General features: G+C 52.1%; 9 protein-coding genes across 9 annotated transcripts; 7 read left to right on the top strand and 2 right to left on the bottom strand.

The window, feature by feature from the left end:
- Positions 1 to 1070: 1070 nt before the first annotated feature.
- Positions 1071 to 2797, bottom strand: BDV59DRAFT_153149 (histidine phosphatase superfamily). The gene is made up of 3 exons (XM_073687382.1): positions 2348 to 2797; positions 1380 to 2287; positions 1071 to 1334 (listed from the first exon to the last, which is right to left on the bottom strand). Exons 1-3 carry the CDS (start codon positions 2705 to 2707, stop codon positions 1175 to 1177), a joined length of 1428 nt encoding a protein of 475 aa, XP_073550065.1. The 5' UTR covers positions 2708 to 2797; the 3' UTR covers positions 1071 to 1174.
- On the bottom strand, positions 2798 to 3290 carry BDV59DRAFT_153148 (uncharacterized protein). The gene has a single exon (XM_073687381.1). The coding sequence runs from the start codon at positions 3155 to 3157 to the stop codon at positions 2888 to 2890; it is 270 nt and encodes an 89-aa protein (XP_073550064.1). The 5' UTR covers positions 3158 to 3290; the 3' UTR covers positions 2798 to 2887.
- A 419-nt stretch (positions 3291 to 3709) lies between these two features.
- BDV59DRAFT_153131 (glycosyltransferase family 31 protein) lies at positions 3710 to 5652 on the top strand. Its single transcript, XM_073687380.1, has 3 exons — positions 3710 to 3892; positions 3967 to 5026; positions 5095 to 5652. The coding sequence occupies exons 2-3, from the start codon at positions 3971 to 3973 to the stop codon at positions 5452 to 5454; spliced, it is 1416 nt and encodes a 471-aa protein (XP_073550063.1). The 5' UTR covers positions 3710 to 3892; positions 3967 to 3970; the 3' UTR covers positions 5455 to 5652.
- A 150-nt stretch (positions 5653 to 5802) lies between these two features.
- BDV59DRAFT_173627 (putative copper amine oxidase) lies at positions 5803 to 8203 on the top strand. Its single transcript, XM_073688933.1, has 4 exons — positions 5803 to 6191; positions 6250 to 6826; positions 6876 to 7846; positions 7902 to 8203. Exons 1-4 carry the CDS (start codon positions 5860 to 5862, stop codon positions 8044 to 8046), a joined length of 2025 nt encoding a protein of 674 aa, XP_073550062.1. The 5' UTR covers positions 5803 to 5859; the 3' UTR covers positions 8047 to 8203.
- Positions 8204 to 8383: 180 nt separating this feature from the next.
- BDV59DRAFT_153123 (transcription factor domain-containing protein) lies at positions 8384 to 11037 on the top strand. Its single transcript, XM_073687379.1, has 4 exons — positions 8384 to 8570; positions 8636 to 8782; positions 8833 to 9535; positions 9581 to 11037. Exons 1-4 carry the CDS (start codon positions 8485 to 8487, stop codon positions 10889 to 10891), a joined length of 2247 nt encoding a protein of 748 aa, XP_073550061.1. The 5' UTR covers positions 8384 to 8484; the 3' UTR covers positions 10892 to 11037.
- A 405-nt stretch (positions 11038 to 11442) lies between these two features.
- Positions 11443 to 12561, top strand: BDV59DRAFT_199967 (arabinan endo-1,5-alpha-L-arabinosidase; the record flags this gene model as incomplete). Its single annotated transcript, XM_073693466.1, has 4 exons — positions 11443 to 11706; positions 11766 to 12242; positions 12292 to 12377; positions 12426 to 12561. 4 exons carry the CDS (start codon positions 11443 to 11445, stop codon positions 12559 to 12561), a joined length of 963 nt encoding a protein of 320 aa, XP_073550060.1.
- A 495-nt stretch (positions 12562 to 13056) lies between these two features.
- Positions 13057 to 15059, top strand: BDV59DRAFT_199966 (peroxidase family protein; the record flags this gene model as incomplete). Its single annotated transcript, XM_073693465.1, has 5 exons — positions 13057 to 13180; positions 13256 to 13481; positions 13567 to 13838; positions 13897 to 14000; positions 14904 to 15059. 5 exons carry the CDS (start codon positions 13057 to 13059, stop codon positions 15057 to 15059), a joined length of 882 nt encoding a protein of 293 aa, XP_073550059.1.
- Positions 15060 to 15457: 398 nt separating this feature from the next.
- Positions 15458 to 17832, top strand: BDV59DRAFT_152704 (Zn(II)2Cys6 transcription factor). The gene is made up of 3 exons (XM_073687375.1): positions 15458 to 15614; positions 15668 to 17337; positions 17389 to 17832. Exons 1-3 carry the CDS (start codon positions 15535 to 15537, stop codon positions 17538 to 17540), a joined length of 1902 nt encoding a protein of 633 aa, XP_073550058.1. The 5' UTR covers positions 15458 to 15534; the 3' UTR covers positions 17541 to 17832.
- Positions 17833 to 18124: 292 nt separating this feature from the next.
- Positions 18125 to 19172, top strand: BDV59DRAFT_199964 (uncharacterized protein; the record flags this gene model as incomplete). Its single annotated transcript, XM_073693464.1, has 4 exons — positions 18125 to 18562; positions 18639 to 18749; positions 18809 to 18848; positions 18904 to 19172. The coding sequence occupies 4 exons, from the start codon at positions 18125 to 18127 to the stop codon at positions 19170 to 19172; spliced, it is 858 nt and encodes a 285-aa protein (XP_073550057.1).
- Between the last annotated feature and the right edge of the window lie 142 nt (positions 19173 to 19314).

Here is a 19314-nt window from a genome sequence, read left to right as displayed (position 1 = left end):
GGACTCAAAGAACTTGAGGCCATCCTTGATGACAGTATGACCTCGAGGTCGAGAGATGACTCGGGGATGACCACCATTGAAATCATCTTATTATAGTTATAGTCCCCAGAATTTGAAGCCAATGGCGAATATGCAATCGCAGAGATTTGGAAATGATGCAGGAATTAGATGTCTACACCAAAGCGACTAGTCTGGCTGAACTGCCCTGGGCTAGATGTATACTGCGCAACTATTTAAGAAAGCTGTATTTTCTGACGTATCTACATATACATTACACCGGAATCACATAATGTGGTTAATCCCGACATGGTTGCGGGTGACGTCGCTGCTATGATGTCCATCCAAAGAACGACGGCACAACTGGATCCTGCTGTTTATTATAGACTAAGATCCATATCATTTAATAATGATGCCCTACTTTCCTCTGCGGTCGGGCTTTTCTCAAATCACAAATCTGCCGAGATGCCTCGTGTAGGACCAGCAGCACGAAGTGGGCGTAATCAATGGACAGTTAGTTACCCGACGAGAAAGCCAACGTATTTACTTAAGGGATTATCGTATAAAAAGCAAAATGTATCAAATATACCTCAAGTGAGCATCAGAATGTGGGAGACTTAGGAGACCGTCAGGTGAGGATATCGTCGCGCAGCTGATGACTGCAGCTGACTCGGCCAAACCCATCCGCCAGATGTATATGAGGGACAGCATCTCGGTCTTTTTCTCAATCCTACTAAAGTGACACATCGCCTATCGTAGCATTCCTCGTACGACATGAGAGCGTTTGCCATATTTACTTTGGGTTTGGGTCTCTGCGTTACTGGAGCGGAGTATCATATAACAAGTATGCACCACCAGCTACATGTACCTCGGAAATCTAACATGAGGAGATATGAGCCCCAACACCAAACGAGACCTGAAGGTCGAGGCCCACCACGGCGACCAGACTGTGCTTGGGCTGAACGATGAACGTGAGTCTCACACATCATCTATACGTGGTCCATCCTAACCCAAGCCAGGTTGCTACATCTGTTCGCCTCCTTGTTCCCACGCTGTTTGCTGCCATGGGCGATTTCCACAGTGCTGCTCCGACGGGGCCTATTGCTACTGCTGCGAAGATTGATTTGTCTTCGAATAGGCGTGGAATTCGCACTAGTTATATATCTAAATTTATCTATCAACTGCTTTTGCACATCGCAATAATGTCCTGCGGACAATATGGCTTCAACATATCGATTAGAGCCGACAATGGGATCCAGTCCAAGGTGCCGTGCAGGGTCTGCACCGGATGCCCACTGTACAAAACCCTGGTGTAGAACTGGGAGGATGACGTTTCCCTGGGTGCGTTAACATGGGTTCAACCACCCAGTCAAGAGACTTACCAAACTTCAAACGCAATGTTTGAACCCATCCCCGGCCATCGCAGTGCTTTAATGCCCAATGCCCCAAGAATGGGCCCAATGTCCCCATCATGGACAAAGTTATGACTGTAGACGACACTCGATGTCCCATGCTGGACAGCCTCCAGTTGCCGCACAATTTCGCGGATAAACAAACCTTCGACCAGTTGGATGTACCGCGTCGCGTTCGCATTGCGGCGCCACCAGTAGTTCCACTCCCAGTCACCGGCACGAAACACCTCGTCCGCTTGCTCCGGCGTCGCACAGGTCGCCTCATCGCCTACCCGACACGGGAGGTCGTACCCGTTGCACAGGCGCGCCTGGAAATTATCGGAGAAGTGATCAAAAGTCGACATCCAGCTGGCATCGGTCGCATCGAACATATCAGCCAATCGGTTGCGCAACGGTTCGGTCACTTCCAGATGCTCCCTCCACTCGGCGGTTGACTGGATGGTCGACAGGAGTGCGTCCTGCGCGGGACAGGGGAATCCCCGATCGACCGTGTCGACGCCAGCGGCCTGTTGATGGAGGGGGATGCCTCCCCGATGCTCGGGCCAAATCCCGTGCAAAACGCCGCTGGCTGAGCCCTGGGTTAGGGCCGAGGAGCTGGAGCGAAACCACACCTTTCGATCACTCTGGTCTGGAGTCGGGGGTAACAACCCGAGCTTCTCGCCGTATACGGCCCAGAGATCCCGACCGTGGCGATAGCCGTCTAGAAGACCGCCCAGGGTTAGCTGGGGATATTGGCAGGAGCCATTGACATAGGAAGCGAGGAAAGGGTTCGTGGGGTCAGTGTATGCCTGGCCGTAGACGGGAATCGAATCGGCCTCTCCAAGCGACGAAGCCGCGTACAGATAGGGGTTGATGTTGTCGCAATTGTACGGCTGATTCTAGGGGAGGGTTAAGGGGTGTCAACCATATGGGACAGTTGCATTTCTGAACAAGCGTACCTCTCCTCCGGGCAGAATGTTGTAGGGAGTGCGACGCTGATGGCGCTGGAGATACTCGAGGTAGACCAGACGTGCCGAGACGGAGTGATTGGCCATGGGAGACGGAAGGGAGTACGTTTCTACGCGTGGATGTGGCATGGAACAATAGTTGTAGGGGTCGCCTTCACGATGAGGGCTGGGCTGGAGGGCTGGGGCCGAATAGATGCCGCCGTAGGTGCCTTGAGAGACATTGGAGATGTAGGTGGTGTGGTCCAAAGGGGGATAGAAGGAGTCGCGAGCGGCCAGGGACGAGGTTCCTGTGAAGAGGAACGCGAGTCCCAGCGATATCATGTCGATGAATCCTTGGTAGAGGGTGGACATGAAATTCGAAGGGAGGTTATCGGGGAATCGTCGAGGGGACTCAGACCGGCTGGGTGATGCTGCTAATGACGGGCTCAACCCAGTGAAGGCGCGCGATCACCCACGTGGGTGGTTTGACTCGGGGTGAAGATCATGGGCAAAAGCGAGCGACCGTGAAGCCATCCTGGTGGTTGTTGGTGGTCAGTGATGGAGGAGGAGGAAGCTGGTTCTTCTACATGGGATGGACATCCAGGTCCGTGGGTGAAAGAGAGCAGCAGTTGGAGATCGAATGGATACGGCGAAGGTAGAAGTCACGTGATGACACCAGTTGAGCAGTACATCGAACCGGTCAAGAAGAGAACGACGGTACGGTGGATGGAGCACGTACTTCCCAGCATCCTGCACAGTTCGCTCTGCCGGACACGTGAGGAGAGACAGACTCGGCAAGGATTGACCGAGTGTTGATGTCATCTGGCCGTTGAACGCGTGTGCGATGGATGTCCCTTTTCCTCCTCCTCTACGGAGTAGACCCCTCCCAATCCTCAGGAAAAAGGGAAAATAACGGTCGACTGTCACTACACCGATCCCCAATGCGACTGTGACAGTGCCTGTTCAACAGGAGAAAAAGGAGGCGACGGTTCCAGACCAAAATTGGCGGGTGATGATTTCATCGGGAAGGGCAGTGATTCGTGCAGCGGCAGACACGGTGGAGATGACGATGGTCGTTAGATCCTGTTTTATGAGGATCCCAGCGTCAGGAGGAGACATGAATGTAGAGTGCACGATATTTCTGGAGATCTGGAATCCGGGGGGATTCCAAAGAGTAGGTAGATGAATAGCAGTCTCAGTCTCAATATCTCCAATGTCCGGAAACCTGAAGTATAGAGTGGTTGAGCATCTCTTTCCGGCATACACGGCGTAAATCTCTGCCACTGGTGATCGTCACCGCCGCCCGGCGGTGCTTATTGCACCTTAATCTTCTAGAACCAGAGGAAAAAGAAGGGTCCTGCGGTCATTCAGCAGACTCGCCTCCTGACCCTCGTGCTTTTGGTCCGACTGGTGTCGGCCGCCGATAATTCTCTTCCCCAGTCTTCCCCCCAACGAACGTCTATGTACCCTCCCCCCATCTATATATTTTCGATTCTATTCGACTTTCTCTCTGTCTGGTACGGAATGATGCACATACCGAATCTCCTTTAATATCCCGTTAGTCTCATCCATCCTGGCCCCATCCACGTACAATCCATGCTCCCCCATGCGGAGAACTAATCGCATTCCAGGAAAATGTTTCTTTCGCGCAAAACAGGCAACATCGTCCTCTTCATCGGCTTGGTCCTGATCGTCTCATCCGTCCTCCGACTCGGATTTCGGCATCCATCGCTCCCAGCAGGCGACTGGTACCACCAACTGGCCAATCCGACCGACAAGGCCGACTTCTGGGATTGGGAGACCACTTCCCGCTTCTCCCCGGTATATAACAGTACCAACGGGGACATCGAGGATGCCGGTTTTTGCAATTCCTTCCCCACATACTTGCTCTCCCGAGTTCAGGTGGTGTTGAAAATTGGGGTGTCGGAAAGTCCGGAGCGTCTCGACACCCAAACGTCCACAGTCACTCGTTGCATCTCGAATCTAATCGTCGTTTCCGATCATGAAGCCGAGCTGAACGGTCACCCGGTCCATAACATTTTGGCGACCCTTCCCGAGTCCTTCCGAGCCAATACCTCCGCCTTCGAGGCATACGACACCTTGCGACGAGAGAGCGATAACAGCATCAACAGCACCCAAGGCTGGGAATTGGATCGCTACAAATTCTTGCCCATGGTGGAACGCGCGCATGAAATCAATCCCACGGCGGAGTGGTTCGTCTTTCTCGAGTCCGACACCTACTTCGTGTGGGATAATTTGTTCCGACTGTTGGACCAGTTCAACCCATCTGTACCCTTGTACTTTGGATCTCCGACCCCGGGCAGAAGCATCAGTGACGACAAAAGGTCCTGGTTTGCATATGGCGGCGCCGGGTTTGTGCTCTCGGCTGCTGCGGTGGAGAAGCTGGTTTCTCGAAAGGCTGGTACCTATGGGGAGTATAGCGAGCCTCCTTTGAGCCAGCAGTATGAGGCAGTGGTGAAGGGGGACTGTTGTGGGGATTCTGTCCTAGGCTGGGCCTTGTACGAAAAGGGCGTCTCGTTATCGGGGCTCTGGCCCATGTTCAATCCGCACCCACTGCATGGGATTCCCTTTGACCATGCATACTGGTGTCAACCAGTCATCAGCATGCACAAGACATCACTGTCGGACATGAAAAGGCTGATGGAATGGGAGAACCGGCGCGATCGAACGGTATGTTGCCTGAGTATGTCCGCCGTTTGCATGGGCCAAGCTAATCACTATTTTCCGTGTTCCTGTAGAAACCTCTCTTGTATGCGGATCTGTTCGACTATTTAAGATTAGGCACCTTTGAACGCAAGCCGGAGTGGGACAATGGCGACTGGGGTGGATTCCAAGAGCCCCCAGATTCGGCGGCGCATAGCTCGTTCGAGGCCTGTGGTGATGCCTGTCACGCCCATTCCGAATGCTTGTCGTATACGTACGACTATGCTGGACACTGCATTTTCGTCCGGACGATGCGATTGGGATCGAATAAACCGTTCACATCTGATGTGCAGTTGTCAGCGGGGTGGGATATCGAGAAGATACAGCGCTGGCGAGAGACTAACCGATGTGAGAAACCATTATGGGTGAAGCCCAGCACGACCCGGATATTTTAACGCGGCCTAGTGCTGGAACCAATGGCGTTTTGGATACCGGAGTTGGACAGCGGTGATGATTTTGTATGATACCATTTGACGAGTCCAGATTCATCATTGAGATAGATTGGAATTGATGATTCGAATGCAACGTCGATATGCACGTGATCTTATCGGCTTATCGATAAACCGCATGGACTTCCTCCTTTGGGTTACGGAATCGTTCCGGCCGTCGGAGAATTCCGAGTTTCCGAGCCAGACAGCCCCGCCATTGGCCGGCGCAGGATTGTCCCAAAGGGGAAAGGGTAACGCTGCGGAGTACAAAACGGCCATATCGCCATGCGGAGAGCTTCTTTCTTCTACTTCCCAACTCTCTCTCTCTCTATATCTCTTTCTGTATATCTCTCCTTTTCTCATTCAGTGACCATGGTTCCACATCCCCTCGCCATCCTCACTGAGGAGGAGACCAACATCGCCCGTGATGTTATCAAATCGTTGCATCCCGACACCGTCATTCACTTTCGTGAGATCTACCTCTCGGAGCCTCCCAAGGCTGAGTTGCGTGATTTCCTGGCTCTCGAACATGCCGGTCGTTTGAGTCCTACCACTCCTCGCCCACCTCGTTTGGCTCTGGTTCAATACGATGTCGTGGGTGGAGATCGTGTCCATGTCTATCAAGAGGCGCAGGTTGACGTTGGTACGCGGAAGCGGGTGCAGCACCATGTGGTGGGCAAGGAACATCACGCTGCCCTGACTGTGTAGGCTTCGCATTGATTTTGTTGTACAAGAGCGTTGCTTGCTAACATTGAGACGTAGATCCGAGTTTGACGAGCTAATCGATGCCTGCATGGCTTCCCCTCTCTTCAAATCCGCCCTGGCCGAGTTCGACCTCCCAGAGGGCTTTGAACTAATCATCGAGCCTTGGCCTTATGGAGGCCGTGATCTGACTGACGAGAACAAGCGGTTCTTCCAAGGCCTGTGCTTCGCCACCAACAAGGCAAAGAACAATGAAGACGCCAACTTCTACTCCTTCCCTCTCCCGATCATTCCTGTCATGGACTACCAGACTCGCGAAATCATCCGAGTGGACCGTCCAGCAACTGGAGGGAAGGGTGATGGTCTGCATGATCAAACCTACAAGCGGGACATCATCGGTCACTGCAAGGATTCCGACTATGTCCCGGAGCTCCTTCCCCAGGGCACGAGAAAGGATCTCAAGCCTCTCAATGTGCTCCAGCCAGAGGGCCCGTCGTTCCGTATTACCAACGAATCTCTGGTCGAGTGGCAGAAGTGGCGCTTCCGCGTTGCCTTCAACCCCCGCGAGGGGGCTACGATCCACGATGTCTGGTACGATGGCCGAAGTGTCATGTACCGTCTAGCCATCAGCGAGATGGTGAGTCCCACATACTGAGCTTGAATCGAACCGAAGCTAACTGCCCTAGACTGTGCCTTATGCCGACCCTCGTCCTCCTTTCCACCGTAAGCAGGCCTTTGACTTCGGTGATGGCGGTGGTGGTAACATGGCGAATAACCTGTCTATCGGTTGTGACTGCCTCGGTGTCATCAAGTATTTTGATGCTGTTATTACCGGGGCAGATGGTACGGCCCAGAAGCTCCCCAACGCGATCTGCCTCCACGAGCAGGACAATGGCATCGGTTGGAAGCACTCCAACTGGCGGACTGGCCGTGCAGTCGTCACCCGTCACAGAGAGCTGGTTGTGCAGTTCATCATCACGCTGGCTAACTATGAGTACATCTTCGCCTACAAGTTTGACCAGGCTGGCGGTATCACTGTCGAGTCCCGTGCCACGGGCATTCTGAACGTGGTGAACATTGACGCTGGCAAGACTAGTGAGTATGGAAATGTGGTCAGCGGCGGCGTTCTGGCCCAGAACCACCAGCATATTTTCTGTGTGCGCATGGATCCTGCAGTGGATGGCGAGAATAACTCTGTTGTCGTCGAGGAATCGCACCCTGTTCCCATGAATGAGGCCACGAACCCTATGGGCAATTTCTACCAGGTCACCAACCAGACCGTTCAGCGCGCTACCTACATGGATGCCGCTCCTCACCTCAACAGAGTCATCAAGATGGTGAACCCTCATCGCATCAATCCCATCAGCCAGAAGCCGGTCTCCTATAAGTTCACCCCGCTGGCCACGCAGACCTTGTTGGCCGATCCCAAGTCAATCCAGGCTCAACGCGCTCAGTTCGCCCAGCACCATGTGTGGGTCACCAAGTACCGTGATCACGAGTACTACGCCGGTGGCCGCTACACCCTACAGAGTCAGAAGGAGACCGACGGTGTCGCCGACGCCGTCAAGCGTGGTGATGTGGTGGAGGACACCGACGTCGTGGTCTGGAGTACCTTTGGCATTACTCACAACCCCCGCGTGGAGGATTGGCCTGTGATGTAAGTCGCGATTTCCTGTCTCTTATCAAATACAGTGTGCTAACGTGAACTTCAGGCCGGTTGAAATTTTCCAGCTTATGATCCGTCCGTCCGACTTCTTCACTGAAAACCCGGCGCTGGACGTGCCCTCGAACAAGAACGGAGCATCGGTCGTCGTCGGAAAGTCTTCGGACTGCTGCCACCGAAATGCCCATATCTGACGGTGTTCTGAATAGTGATGTATTCCCTGTATATTGATCTTTTGATCCATGATTTATGACTTCCCTTGTCGAATGTGTATTGAATTGCGGAGTGGGATTTTTGACTATTGGGTATTTGTACATACAACAGAGCATGTTGAATATATTTATTATCATTATCATTAGCTTTAAATCGCTGGATACCATGTAGCTTGCTGTCAGTACTCGTTTTATATTCCTAGGAAAGAGGGAGAAATCGACAGCTAACTACTTAGCTACTAAGCTCGGTAATTCGGAATGCTCGGAACAGCCGGTTTCTTTGCATTTCTCACCAAGGCCACTTCGTGCGCGCCTCCACCACACTGCCATGGCCTGATCACCCTCGGAAGCTCCTGAACCCCTCCGCTAACTGTCTTATGCAAGATAGAATAACGCCACGGGTTAATCTCGACCATATTGATGGAGCACGAGTCTCCCAAGCGGGGCGGCGACTCCCCGGAACCGCCTCGGAGCAAGAAACGTGCCAAGTACACTCAAGTCGCTTGGTGAGTATTCCTCGCCGCCGCCATAATACTCACACTCAATTGCTACTAACATGCATTTTACACAGCAATGAGTGCAAAAGGCGCAAGTTGAAATGCAGCGGAGAGCCAGTCTGTGCTCGGTGTGTGCGAGACAACGTACGGTGTGTCTACACTCCAGGGCCCCATGTCGTAAGCCGTGCAGCATCCCTGGAACAGACACGGGAACACGATGGGTATGGCACATCGAAATAGTCTGATGGTGGAATGTTGCTAATATAACCAGAGTCACGACACGCTTCCAAACCGTCGACCGCCAGATCGAAACGTTACAGAATGAGATGCGGGCAATGGCCGCGCGCATGCGACAGCTGGAATCGGTAGCTTCATCCCCTGCGAATACCACAGGGACAGTGCAGACTACTACGTCTACTGTGTCATCATCGTCCGCCAACACGGGGCATCAACGTATCATGAACCGCCCCATGTCCCCTACTTATGTCGGTCCGACGAGCGCGGAATTCGGAATCACCGCTCGACAGAAGGCATCTGATGAAAGCGACATTGATGACTTAGCGTCTACCGCTGCTGCAAGTCCCGCAGCCCCATCGGATACAGTGACCATGACTGGCGATCCTCTAGGGTGCTTGGACATGGAGGAAGCGCTTCGCCTCGTGACGGTATACGAGAACACCGTGGGTATTATGTACCCGTGCGTTGATTTGGACAGCGTGCGCATTTATGTGAAGGAGTACTATAGAAGCGGACGCCAGAATGGACCCGCGTCTCCCGCCGCCATAGACCAGGACTGGTTCTTCGCTCGCGATGTGGAAGTCCTTAAGATTATCTTGGCCACGGCCTTGTTGGCGGAGTCCCACGGGCGTAGTGAAAGAGCAGCACTGCTGGCCGATAGCGTGGAGGACCGGTTTTCTGAGAGAATGAAGATCCCAGAGGTTGACATGAAGGAGCTATTGATTTTGACTTTGCTGGTAAGCACTTTCCCGTATTGAGATGGCATGTCTGACGACCTCCAGTCCATTTTCCATTCCTATCGCGATGACGAGGTGATCGCCTGGAGGCTGATCGGCCTTGCTGTCCGTGGTTCCATGCAGCTGGGTCTCCATTGCCAGGAGACCTGGCTGCGCACAGGAGGTGTATTCCCTGGCGAATTACAGCGGACTTGGGCTACACGACTGTTCTGGTGCATATACGTGCTTGACCGGAAATGGTCATTCGGCACTGGCCTTCCCTTCGCCATTCAAGATTCTGATATGGACACGAACCTCCCCGAGCCAGGCACCTCAACACCGTATCTGACTTGTATGATCACATATGCTCGTCTTAGCACAAAGATCTGGGGGTTGGTAGTCGGATGGCGTAATCGTCCGCGGGCCGCCACCTCGGATTACTGTTCTTACCTCGACTTCCAGGTTCAGCAATGGATACAGTCCATTCCATCCGAGCTCCGTTTTGACCCGTCCCAGCAGTCGGAGATCGATTCCAACCCGCAAGCAGAGAACATGGCCATGCTACAGGTGCTATTAGCATTGCAGGCAAATCAACTACGCATTCTGGTGTACCGACAGAACCTGATGACTAGCGAGAGTATCGAGTCCAACATCACTGGAGCATCCACCGCCGTTGAAACCGCTAAAAGCACTGTCCACATGCTCGACTTTTTCTCACGTATCTCGGGTATCTATTTTCAACGCCCAGAGCCATTCAACTACTTCCTCATTTCTGCTTTGGCCGCCTTGTTTCTGGCTGTCTTACACGCCCCGGCGCGATTCAGCCAGGTCTGTCGCCCAGAATTCTACGCAGCTGTCGATATGGTGCGAAAGTCCTCCACACGGGCGCGGACTTCTCGGCGATTACAGAAAATCATCCGAAGTCTTAAGTTGATTCGTTTGAATTTGGGTGGGAGATCGCCCCTTCGGCCGCAGGCGGGCCATCATAAACCACCACAACCGCGGTCACGGCGAAACACTCATGCAGAACGCCAAGGATATGCGTCGGATGTGTCCCCTTCGTCTGTGCTAACTCCATCCGCACCGTCCCTTTCTCACCCGGAGTCCCAGAGCCACGTATCCGGTATTATCACCCCGCAGGCCTCGGCTCCCTTCTGCTCCATGTCCCCTCTACTACCATCTGCAGAAAACGAGCGCAATTCTGTCAATAATACCTGTGATGATCTCACTAGTTTTTTTGAGATGGCCGGGGAGTTTTATTTCGAACCACACAGTACGGCCCATGAAGGAGCAGCGACAGATTCTCTGAACGATGGGATCGATGTGTTCCAAGCCGAGGACGAAGCTTTAACGAAGGTCATGGCTGGGTTATTGTAAAGTGGTCTATACGTAGGCGTGTCCTGCCGGTGTGATGTGACGCAAAGTCAATGAAGGCGCTGGAAACGCCATAATAATAGGTACTAGTTGTTTATGATGCCCGCCATTGGTGGAACTAGGTATCTGTATGCTCGAATAAATGCCGGTATGAATTTTACCTGCATGAAGGATGATTGATCTGAATTTCTCCGCATTAATCCATCCTGCAGCGACAGTAAAGTCTTAACAGTTCTTCATTGAGGCTAGCACCAATATGAAACGGGATGGCTACGGCTGCAGTTTCAGCCCATAGCCCTGCCAAGCTGAGGAGTATTAGTTCGGACACCACCCGGAGGTAGCCTACTACTCCACCGGAGATCCACGAAAGAATGATCTCGAGATTTCTCAGGGCGAAACATGTTCCACTAATGGTGGAATCGCCTCGCTGTTGCGTACGAGACATACGAGTTCTCTATAAAGACGGTTTGACCAGACCGCGCGAATAGTGTTGTGCGCTGAAAGTCTCTTTCTTCAATATGATATATTAAGTCTGTCAACTTCGACATTAAGATATGCATCGATTTTACGTTGTTGCGGCTCCTCTGCTCGCTGCAGCCGTTCATGGCTATGCATCTCCCGGATCTTGTTCGGGTGTCTGCAACGTCCACGACCCTAGTCTGATCAGACGGGAGTCTGACGGCAAATACTTCCGCTTCTCCACTGGAAATAAAATTTCTTATGCGTCGGCATCATCCATTGCCGGCCCCTGGACCAGTGTTGGGTCCATGCTGCCTGAAGGTTCGAGTATAGAGCTTGAAGGAAACGATGATCTATGGGTAAGTGCGTCGGTTCATGTCAGTTGGTGTCATAATGTGCCACTGCTCATGCATAATAGGCTCCCGATGCCCAGCTTGTGAACGGGGTCTACTACGTGTATTATTCCGTGTCAACTTTCGGCAGTCAGAATTCGGCTATTGGGGTGGCAACATCGAGTAGTATGGATTCTGGGAGTTGGACTGACCACGGCACAACGGGGATACAATCAAGCTCGTCCAAGGCATACAACGCCATCGATGGCAACTTATTCAACGATGGTGGCACCTACTACATGAATTTTGGCTCTTTTTGGCATGACATTTACCAGGCCCCAATGAACTCCGCTGCCACAAAAGTGGCCTCCTCTTCTTACAATATTGCCTACGACCCCAGTGGAACGCATCCAGTGGAAGGATCATATCTATACAAATATGGAGACTACTACTACCTTTTCTATTCGTGGGGGATCTGCTGCGGATACGATACCTCCAGGCCAGCCTCTGGACAGGAGTATAAGATCAAGGTGTGCCGATCGACTTCGGCCACTGGTAACTTTGTGAGTTACCTTGCATCCTATCCCACACGGCGGATTTTAACGACCTTAGGTTGACGCAAACGGGGTTGCCTGCACCAACGGAGGCGGTACTGTTGTTTTGGAAAGCCACGATAACGTTTATGGTCCCGGTGGACAGTAAGCCTTCTTATTTTTCTCCCCCGTCCGTTTGCTAACTGCCACCAGGGGTGTCTTCACCGACCCGAGCCTTGGCCCTGTGCTGTATTATCACTACGTTGATACCAACATTGGCTACGCTGATTCCCAGAAACTGTTTGGATGGAACGCGATTGACTTTTCGAGCGGATGGCCGGTAGTGTAGGCAGAGTCATTGTGAATAACCCGTAGAACTAGTCTACTGATGAATAAATACCACACTTAGTGTTTCAATCTCGCAGTCTAAGTCCAATATATTTTTTTTCCAAGTAAGACTCGGCGCTAGATGAGTAAGCTTCGAAGAATAAAGCACAACCATTGCTGTTTGGCATCAAGAGTCCACAGCCAATTAGTTTCGCGGTATTTGCAATATCAACCGTGCGGCAGTATATCACCTCGGCTTCTGCTTAACGACTAAAATCTGCCGGCATTAAACCTCGTATATATCAAACCTATGGTGCCCGAAGTTAGTCTTGGCTGCGCCTTCGAGCTGATGTACCAGGATGTATTGCAAGTTGCCTTGGTTGCTCGGAACGTTTGCGACTGCCGAAGGTCATGGCTGGCGAACATAAAAGGCCCCTCCTGGTAAACTTCATGGAGTGCCTTGCAACAGCCATCATTTGAATTTCTCAAAAGTCAGCTGAAGTCGTCGTAACGCAATATGAAGACATCAACCTTGTTCGCAGGCTTCAGCGTCATTTGCGTAGCCGCCGCCTTTCCGCAATATCTAGAAACCCGTCAAACCTGGACCCCCAAAGAATGGATTGCCCCGGGTCCGGGAGACTGTGAGTGGGGCTGAAAACTACAATATAGTCTCACGAGCTGATTCAGTACGACTGTAGCCCGCGGACCTTGTCCAGGTCTGAATACCTTAGCCAACCACGGCTATCTACCGAGGAACGGAAAGAAAATTACGCTCCCTATTCTCTCTGATGCCATGCTTGAGGGTTTCAACATCGCGCGCAGCGATGCTGTTATCCTCTTTACTCAAGCTATCAGAACTAGTCCCCAATACCCCCTCACGGACAGCTTTGACCTCCATGACCTCGGTCGTCACAATATCCTGGAGCATGATATTAGTCTGAGGTAGGAGAATCTGGCTGTGCTCGATTTTTGCGTCGACGCAGTGAATTATGCCGAAAGCTCGGTCTAACTCATTACGATGAAATAGTCGATCCGATGCATACTTTGCCGACCCTAACCCATTCAACGAAACCGTTTGGGCCGAGACTGCGTCGTACTTCACTACCCCGATGATAACCGTGGATCAAGTCGCGAAAGCCCGGATGGCTCGTCTGGCCACCTCCGAGAAGACCAACCCAAAGCACTCTTTGTCTTTGCTAGCAGATGGATTCAGCTGGGGCGAGTGTGCCTCATTCTTTGAGATCATGGCTGATGGAACTACCGGGACGGTGAACAAGACTTTTATTGAATACTGGTTCCGTAAGTGCAAGCACGGTGAATCTTTGTGCTTCGAAGTTAATGAGGCTAATGTATTCAGGCAATGAGAGAATGCCTACGGAGATTGGATGGCAGCGTCGCGGCACCACCATGCAGTCATCCGAGCGTGTTGAGTACACGCAAAAGCTAATGGACTCCGCAGGAGTGAGTATCTTGGGTCGCCGAGACAGATATAGTTATCCGTTGTTCCACTAAAGCAGAGCGAAAACAACTGCTGGAATCGGGTATGACCGCGGCAGCCGGGCATATCTGGAAAACGGCACTGAGCGCAGACTCTAAACGCAGGCGTACTATTCTTTTCGTTATTTCCCTGTTACCAGATAGTTGAAGTAGGTTGCCAGCCCACTCATCAGGTTGGCATATAGGGCAACTATGCTGTTTCTTGCTCATCGATTATCTTTGCCGACATAAGTCTATAGTGGCTTTCCACGGCTCCGTACAATATCCATCAACACCTCTGTCGACTGTCAGATGTCAATCCTATCGGTAATCAATTGCGTCAAGGGCTTGTTGACGTTAGCCTGGTGGAGATGGGTATGCCAGGGCTCTAAAAATAGCTTGTTCATGTTGGACTTGGTCACACCGGCATCAATATAGGCCTTTACCAATTCTGGAGTGAAGTCACTGGTCCCGTGGAGTACGAGTCGTGCACGGTCATTCATCATCCGGGAGATCCTGTGTAATCTGAGGTTGTTGCGTTAGTCAATGCGACCAGTGCAGCCGCCCGATGGATCTGTTATCCCTCCATATCAAGCTGTGGACCTCCTGAAACATAGCTACCGTGAATGTTGCCCACGATGAATTGCTCGACATCCTCGTGCTTCGTCAAAATAGTTTGGCCCCATAAGACAAGCTATTCTTATATGGGGAGCCTAGAAGACATTGTACCTTCCAGGTCACCACTACCAATAACCCCGTCTTTCTCACATTCGATACGACTGGTCTCAGCTTCTACGTAGACGCCTCTTTCGTGACAGTATTCGCGCAACGCTCTCGTCTTGGAGAGGTTCTCTTTCTCCCCGCAGTGGCTCATGTCAACCATGATAGAGTCAAACGGGGGATTATCGGCAACATATTCGATTTGCTCGGGATCCTGAGCATGATATCGAGGTGGATGGAAATGGGCACGGAGGCGGTCTTCGCGGCGGCGGCGGCGGCGTGAACAGCGAAGGGTTCTGGGAGAGGGAACAAGGGAACAGCTGAGTGATCACGGAAACACGAGGGTTCTCTGCTGCGCGTACAAAGGCTGTGATATGTCCAACAGTGTATCTAAGACATGCCTATTAGAAGGGACTGTTGGAGGAAGTTCTTGCACTCACCCAATGGCGGCTAGAATCCCATACCGGCCGTTTTCTGCGCGTCGAGAATGCGGAGCGTTTTATTATTGGTGCGCCACATGTGCTCTCAACTGCAGCGAGGTCTGCTGCACCAACTAATCCCGAACAGCTGTCCAATGCACGGCCGATGAGAATGAAGCCGCAAATTTCGCCCCGAGATGGTGCGGGGGAGTCCGGCCTCGTGTCGAGGCGGCCTGTGGGGGGAAAGTGGGGAAAGGCGGGAAAAAAATGTTTCAACTTTCAACTTCCATTTCCCCTCTGCCTGCTCTCTTCCCGAAGCGAGCTACCTCGTTGCGATCAGGGTCGGACATGCATCTGGCAAAGAGTTGATATGATGCGCCATGACCCATCATCCACCCTCGCGTGGCGTTCGCAAACCGCGCAAATCCCGCGGACGTGGTCTACGGGCCACCACTGGCTGGTTCGTCTCGAGTGTGTGTAAAATGGTAAAGAGATCTTACTGACGGTCTCTAGTCTGGTCTGTAAACGTCGCCATGTCAAATGCGATGAAGCACGTCCCAGTTGTGGACCTTGTGCCAAAGGTCAACGTGACTGCGTGTATGCGACCTCGCCTCCACTGCATGAGTCACAGGACGAGACACATTCAACTCCCTTGTCGGCTCAGGTTCATCAGCCGTTGCAAGTACTGGTCGATGCCTGCGAACATCAGCGTCCGGAATCGCCTGCACCTCTAACGACGTCGCCGAAACTCGACAGCCAGCGGTCTTTGGCCCCAGATTTTGCGATCTCTCATGCCCATGCCACTTCTCCGATATCTCCCCAGGAGTATGTCCCTTCGCCCAGTACGGAGTCGGTAGGCTCGGGGCGACATGCTCCGCTGAATTGGTTTGAGCTACTTGCAAGTGATGCGGTTAATTCCAACCAAAATTTCTACCTCTCCCCGCAGCAGACTGTCGCGCAGCCTGCAGAGACACTATCGTTAGATCCTTACGACAACCCTGGCTTCCAGCCTCGTACTCCCCGAGAACGCGAAAGCTTCCGTGCGGCTTCATTTAACCACGATCCTGAGCTGCAGAAGCGATTGACATCCACATCACAGAACAGCGACGCCCAATTGCTCCCGGATGAACCCTCTGCCTGGACAGCACCGTCCCAAATTCAGCTGACTGATCGCGAGATTCGCATTTTCCATCACTTCGTTCGTATACTTGGCGGATACCTTGACTACTTTGACCCTGCGCGGCATTTCTCGGCGGTCGTGCCCCATCTCGCTCTCCGAAATGCTGGGTTGATGAAGGCCCTACTGGCTGTCTCTGTGCGGCATATCGCGTTATGGAACACCGACCCGGAGGACCCTTCTATCCAGGATTCCCGAAGGCCGGTCTTCTGGAAGGAGCTAGCTTTGGACCCGTACTTCCGTTGTCTTGACCGCAACATCGCGGTCCAATACTACTACGAAACCCTCAGTTATCTGAACAAAGCCATGCACTACCAAAGTTACGCCCGGAGCCCAGAGTTGATATCCACCGCCCTGCTCATCAGCCTCTATGAGATGGTTGATGGGTCCAATCGTGACTGGGAACGGCATTTGAAAGGTGTGTTCTGGATCCAACGCTGCCAGAATAATGATGGTGAATGCGGTGGCCTTCGCCAGGCCGTTTGGTGGGCATGGCTACGCCAGGATGCATGGGTGGCTATGCGCGAACGTCGACGCGTTTTTACCTTCTGGCGGCCCAAACGACCAATATCCTCGCTCTCCCCAGCGGAATTAGCGTGCTTTGCTCATTATCTCTTGGCACAATGCGTCAACTATGCCTCTCGCGAGGAGTGCGAAACGAAGAGCATGCAGCAACGCCTCGACCGTGGAAACGAGCTTTTGTACATGTTACAGGAGTGGCAGAACTGTCTGCCCCCTGAGTTTGGGCCTCTTCCGATCGCTCAAAAGTCCGAGGTCTTCCCGCCAATCTGGGTTCATCCACCGGCGTACGCAGCCGCTCTGCAGGTGCACAGCCTGGCCCGGGTTCTGGTTATATTGCATCGTCCATCCATCGGGGGTCTGCAGGACTATCGTGCTGCGCAGGGTCTGCTCAGTATCTCAGTCAATACGATCTGTGGTTTGGCTCGAACGGTCAGTGAGGACGATGATGCGGGCAGCTTGGTGTCGCTAAACTGCTTATTTGGAGGTGAGGATTCTCCCCTTCTAGTATTTGTAATTGACTAACGCGCTGTTATAGCTGGGATGAGCGTGTCGACTCCTCATGAGCGAGCAGAACTTCTTGATCTCATTGAGACCTTTCAGAAACGAGTGCGATGGCCTAATAAGTCACTGCGGAAGGATCTGGAATCAGAATACCAAAAGGATGCATTATCAGGATTTACCGGCTAGACTGTGCGGTGATCGTGTATAGTATTGATCTGATGATACCCATGTGTGAGTTTAAAAGAAGGCAATATTCGATTCTTATGCTTTCCGTGATGTGTGTGAATGATGTCGAGCAGTCATGCTGTGTAAGAACCACCTATATTCCACACCACCTGTAGCTATGTAGGTTCGAGAAAAATATGCAAGGACTTGCTTGAGATATTGAAATCCACGCGATAAATTTTACAAATACGGAGCACCTCCAGCCTCCCCTCCGTCTGCTGATGCCTCGACTCGAGGCGCTCTCGGCAGTGCTCCGCCGTCGATCTCTGCAGCAACCCCAGAATAATCTGACATCCGAATTGGCGCAAGTAGAATCAATAGATGGAATTGAGGGTTTCTTCCTAATATGACATCAGTCTCAGCCCATCGATTGCCGCAATGCGAAATATCATGAGCCTCTAGCCGAGCGGTGCTTATATATATGTGTTTGTCGCATCCTTGTGCTTGCTCCTGGCGATGCCCTCTCCGACTCATACTCCTCACATTCACACACACATATATTTCTTCTAGTTATTTTAAGATACCCATTATCTGAACTTGCCAAAATGCCTCCCGCTGCTGTCGATAACGGTGCCACTGCCGCATCCACAGCTACCGACGCTCCAACCTATTTGAGCACCATGCCCCCGTCGACGTTCAACTGGCAGATTACCCTCGCGGATAAGGTGATTGCAATTACTGGTGCCAATCGTGGAATTGGTTTGGGAATTGCGGAGGTGTGTCTCGCCAACTCCGCAAAGTATGTCTACTCCTTGGATATTATGGAGCCCGGAGAGGAGTTCCAGGCTCTACAGAGTCGGTACAAGAACTTCCGCTTCCTGCCCATGGACGTGACTTCGGAAGAGAGTATTGAGAAAACGATCAACAAGGTTGTGGAGGAGACGGGTCGCATAGACGGGCTGGTTGCCAATGCCGGCATGACTAAACACCAGCCAGCCTTGGACTTTGATCGTGCCCAGGTGGAAAAGATCTTTAATTTGAATGTGCGTGATTTGATATCGGCGAAAATATTTAATGAGGACTTATTTCAGCGGACGGATGGGGGCTGACTCTTGACAGGTGTTTGGGTCCTACTTTTGCGCACAGGTTGTGGCTAAGAAGTTCATTGAACTGGGGATCAAGGGATCCATCGTGATGACTGCCAGCATGACATCTTATAGACCGAACCGGGTGAGTGCTTTTAGGAAGTCTATAAACCATCCACGTTGAGAAATACTGACTCTTCCCAGGCTGCTCCTTCTGCCCCCTACGGTGCAACCAAAGCGGCCGGTGAGTACATAACGATCACTTGTCTTATGCCCAGAAGGATTCTAACGGTCTCTAGTCCGCAACATGTGCCACACGCTGGCTATGGAATGGAGCAAACATGGCATTCGCGTGAACAGCATCTCCCCCGGTTTCGTCCGAACTGCCATGACGTACTACGTCGAGACATCGTCCGATTGGGATTTGAAGATGCAATACTACGGCGGTATGCCTCGCCTTGCGGACCCAAGAGAGCTCGGAGGTGCCTATGTGTACTTGCTGAGCGACTGCAGCTCGTACACAACGGGTATTGATATTCCAATTGCCGGTATCGTTGGTGCGTGGTAGAGCAGGTGATAATAATGTTATGATATCATGTGCAATAGACTGGGAATTTCTGGACATTGAAATACTTTTTCTTTCTCCTTTGGCCTTAATATTATCGTGTATGGTTATGTGTCTTCGATATGCATGCACCGAATGCTTTCGG

Source organism: Aspergillus ambiguus (assembly GCF_047715705.1).
Source record: "Aspergillus ambiguus strain CBS 117.58 unplaced genomic scaffold BDV59scaffold_7, whole genome shotgun sequence".
NCBI classification, from domain to species: domain Eukaryota; kingdom Fungi; phylum Ascomycota; class Eurotiomycetes; order Eurotiales; family Aspergillaceae; genus Aspergillus; species Aspergillus ambiguus.
The sequence above is the reverse complement of the archived record's forward strand: the minus strand, read 5'-3'. Positions and strand labels throughout refer to the sequence as shown.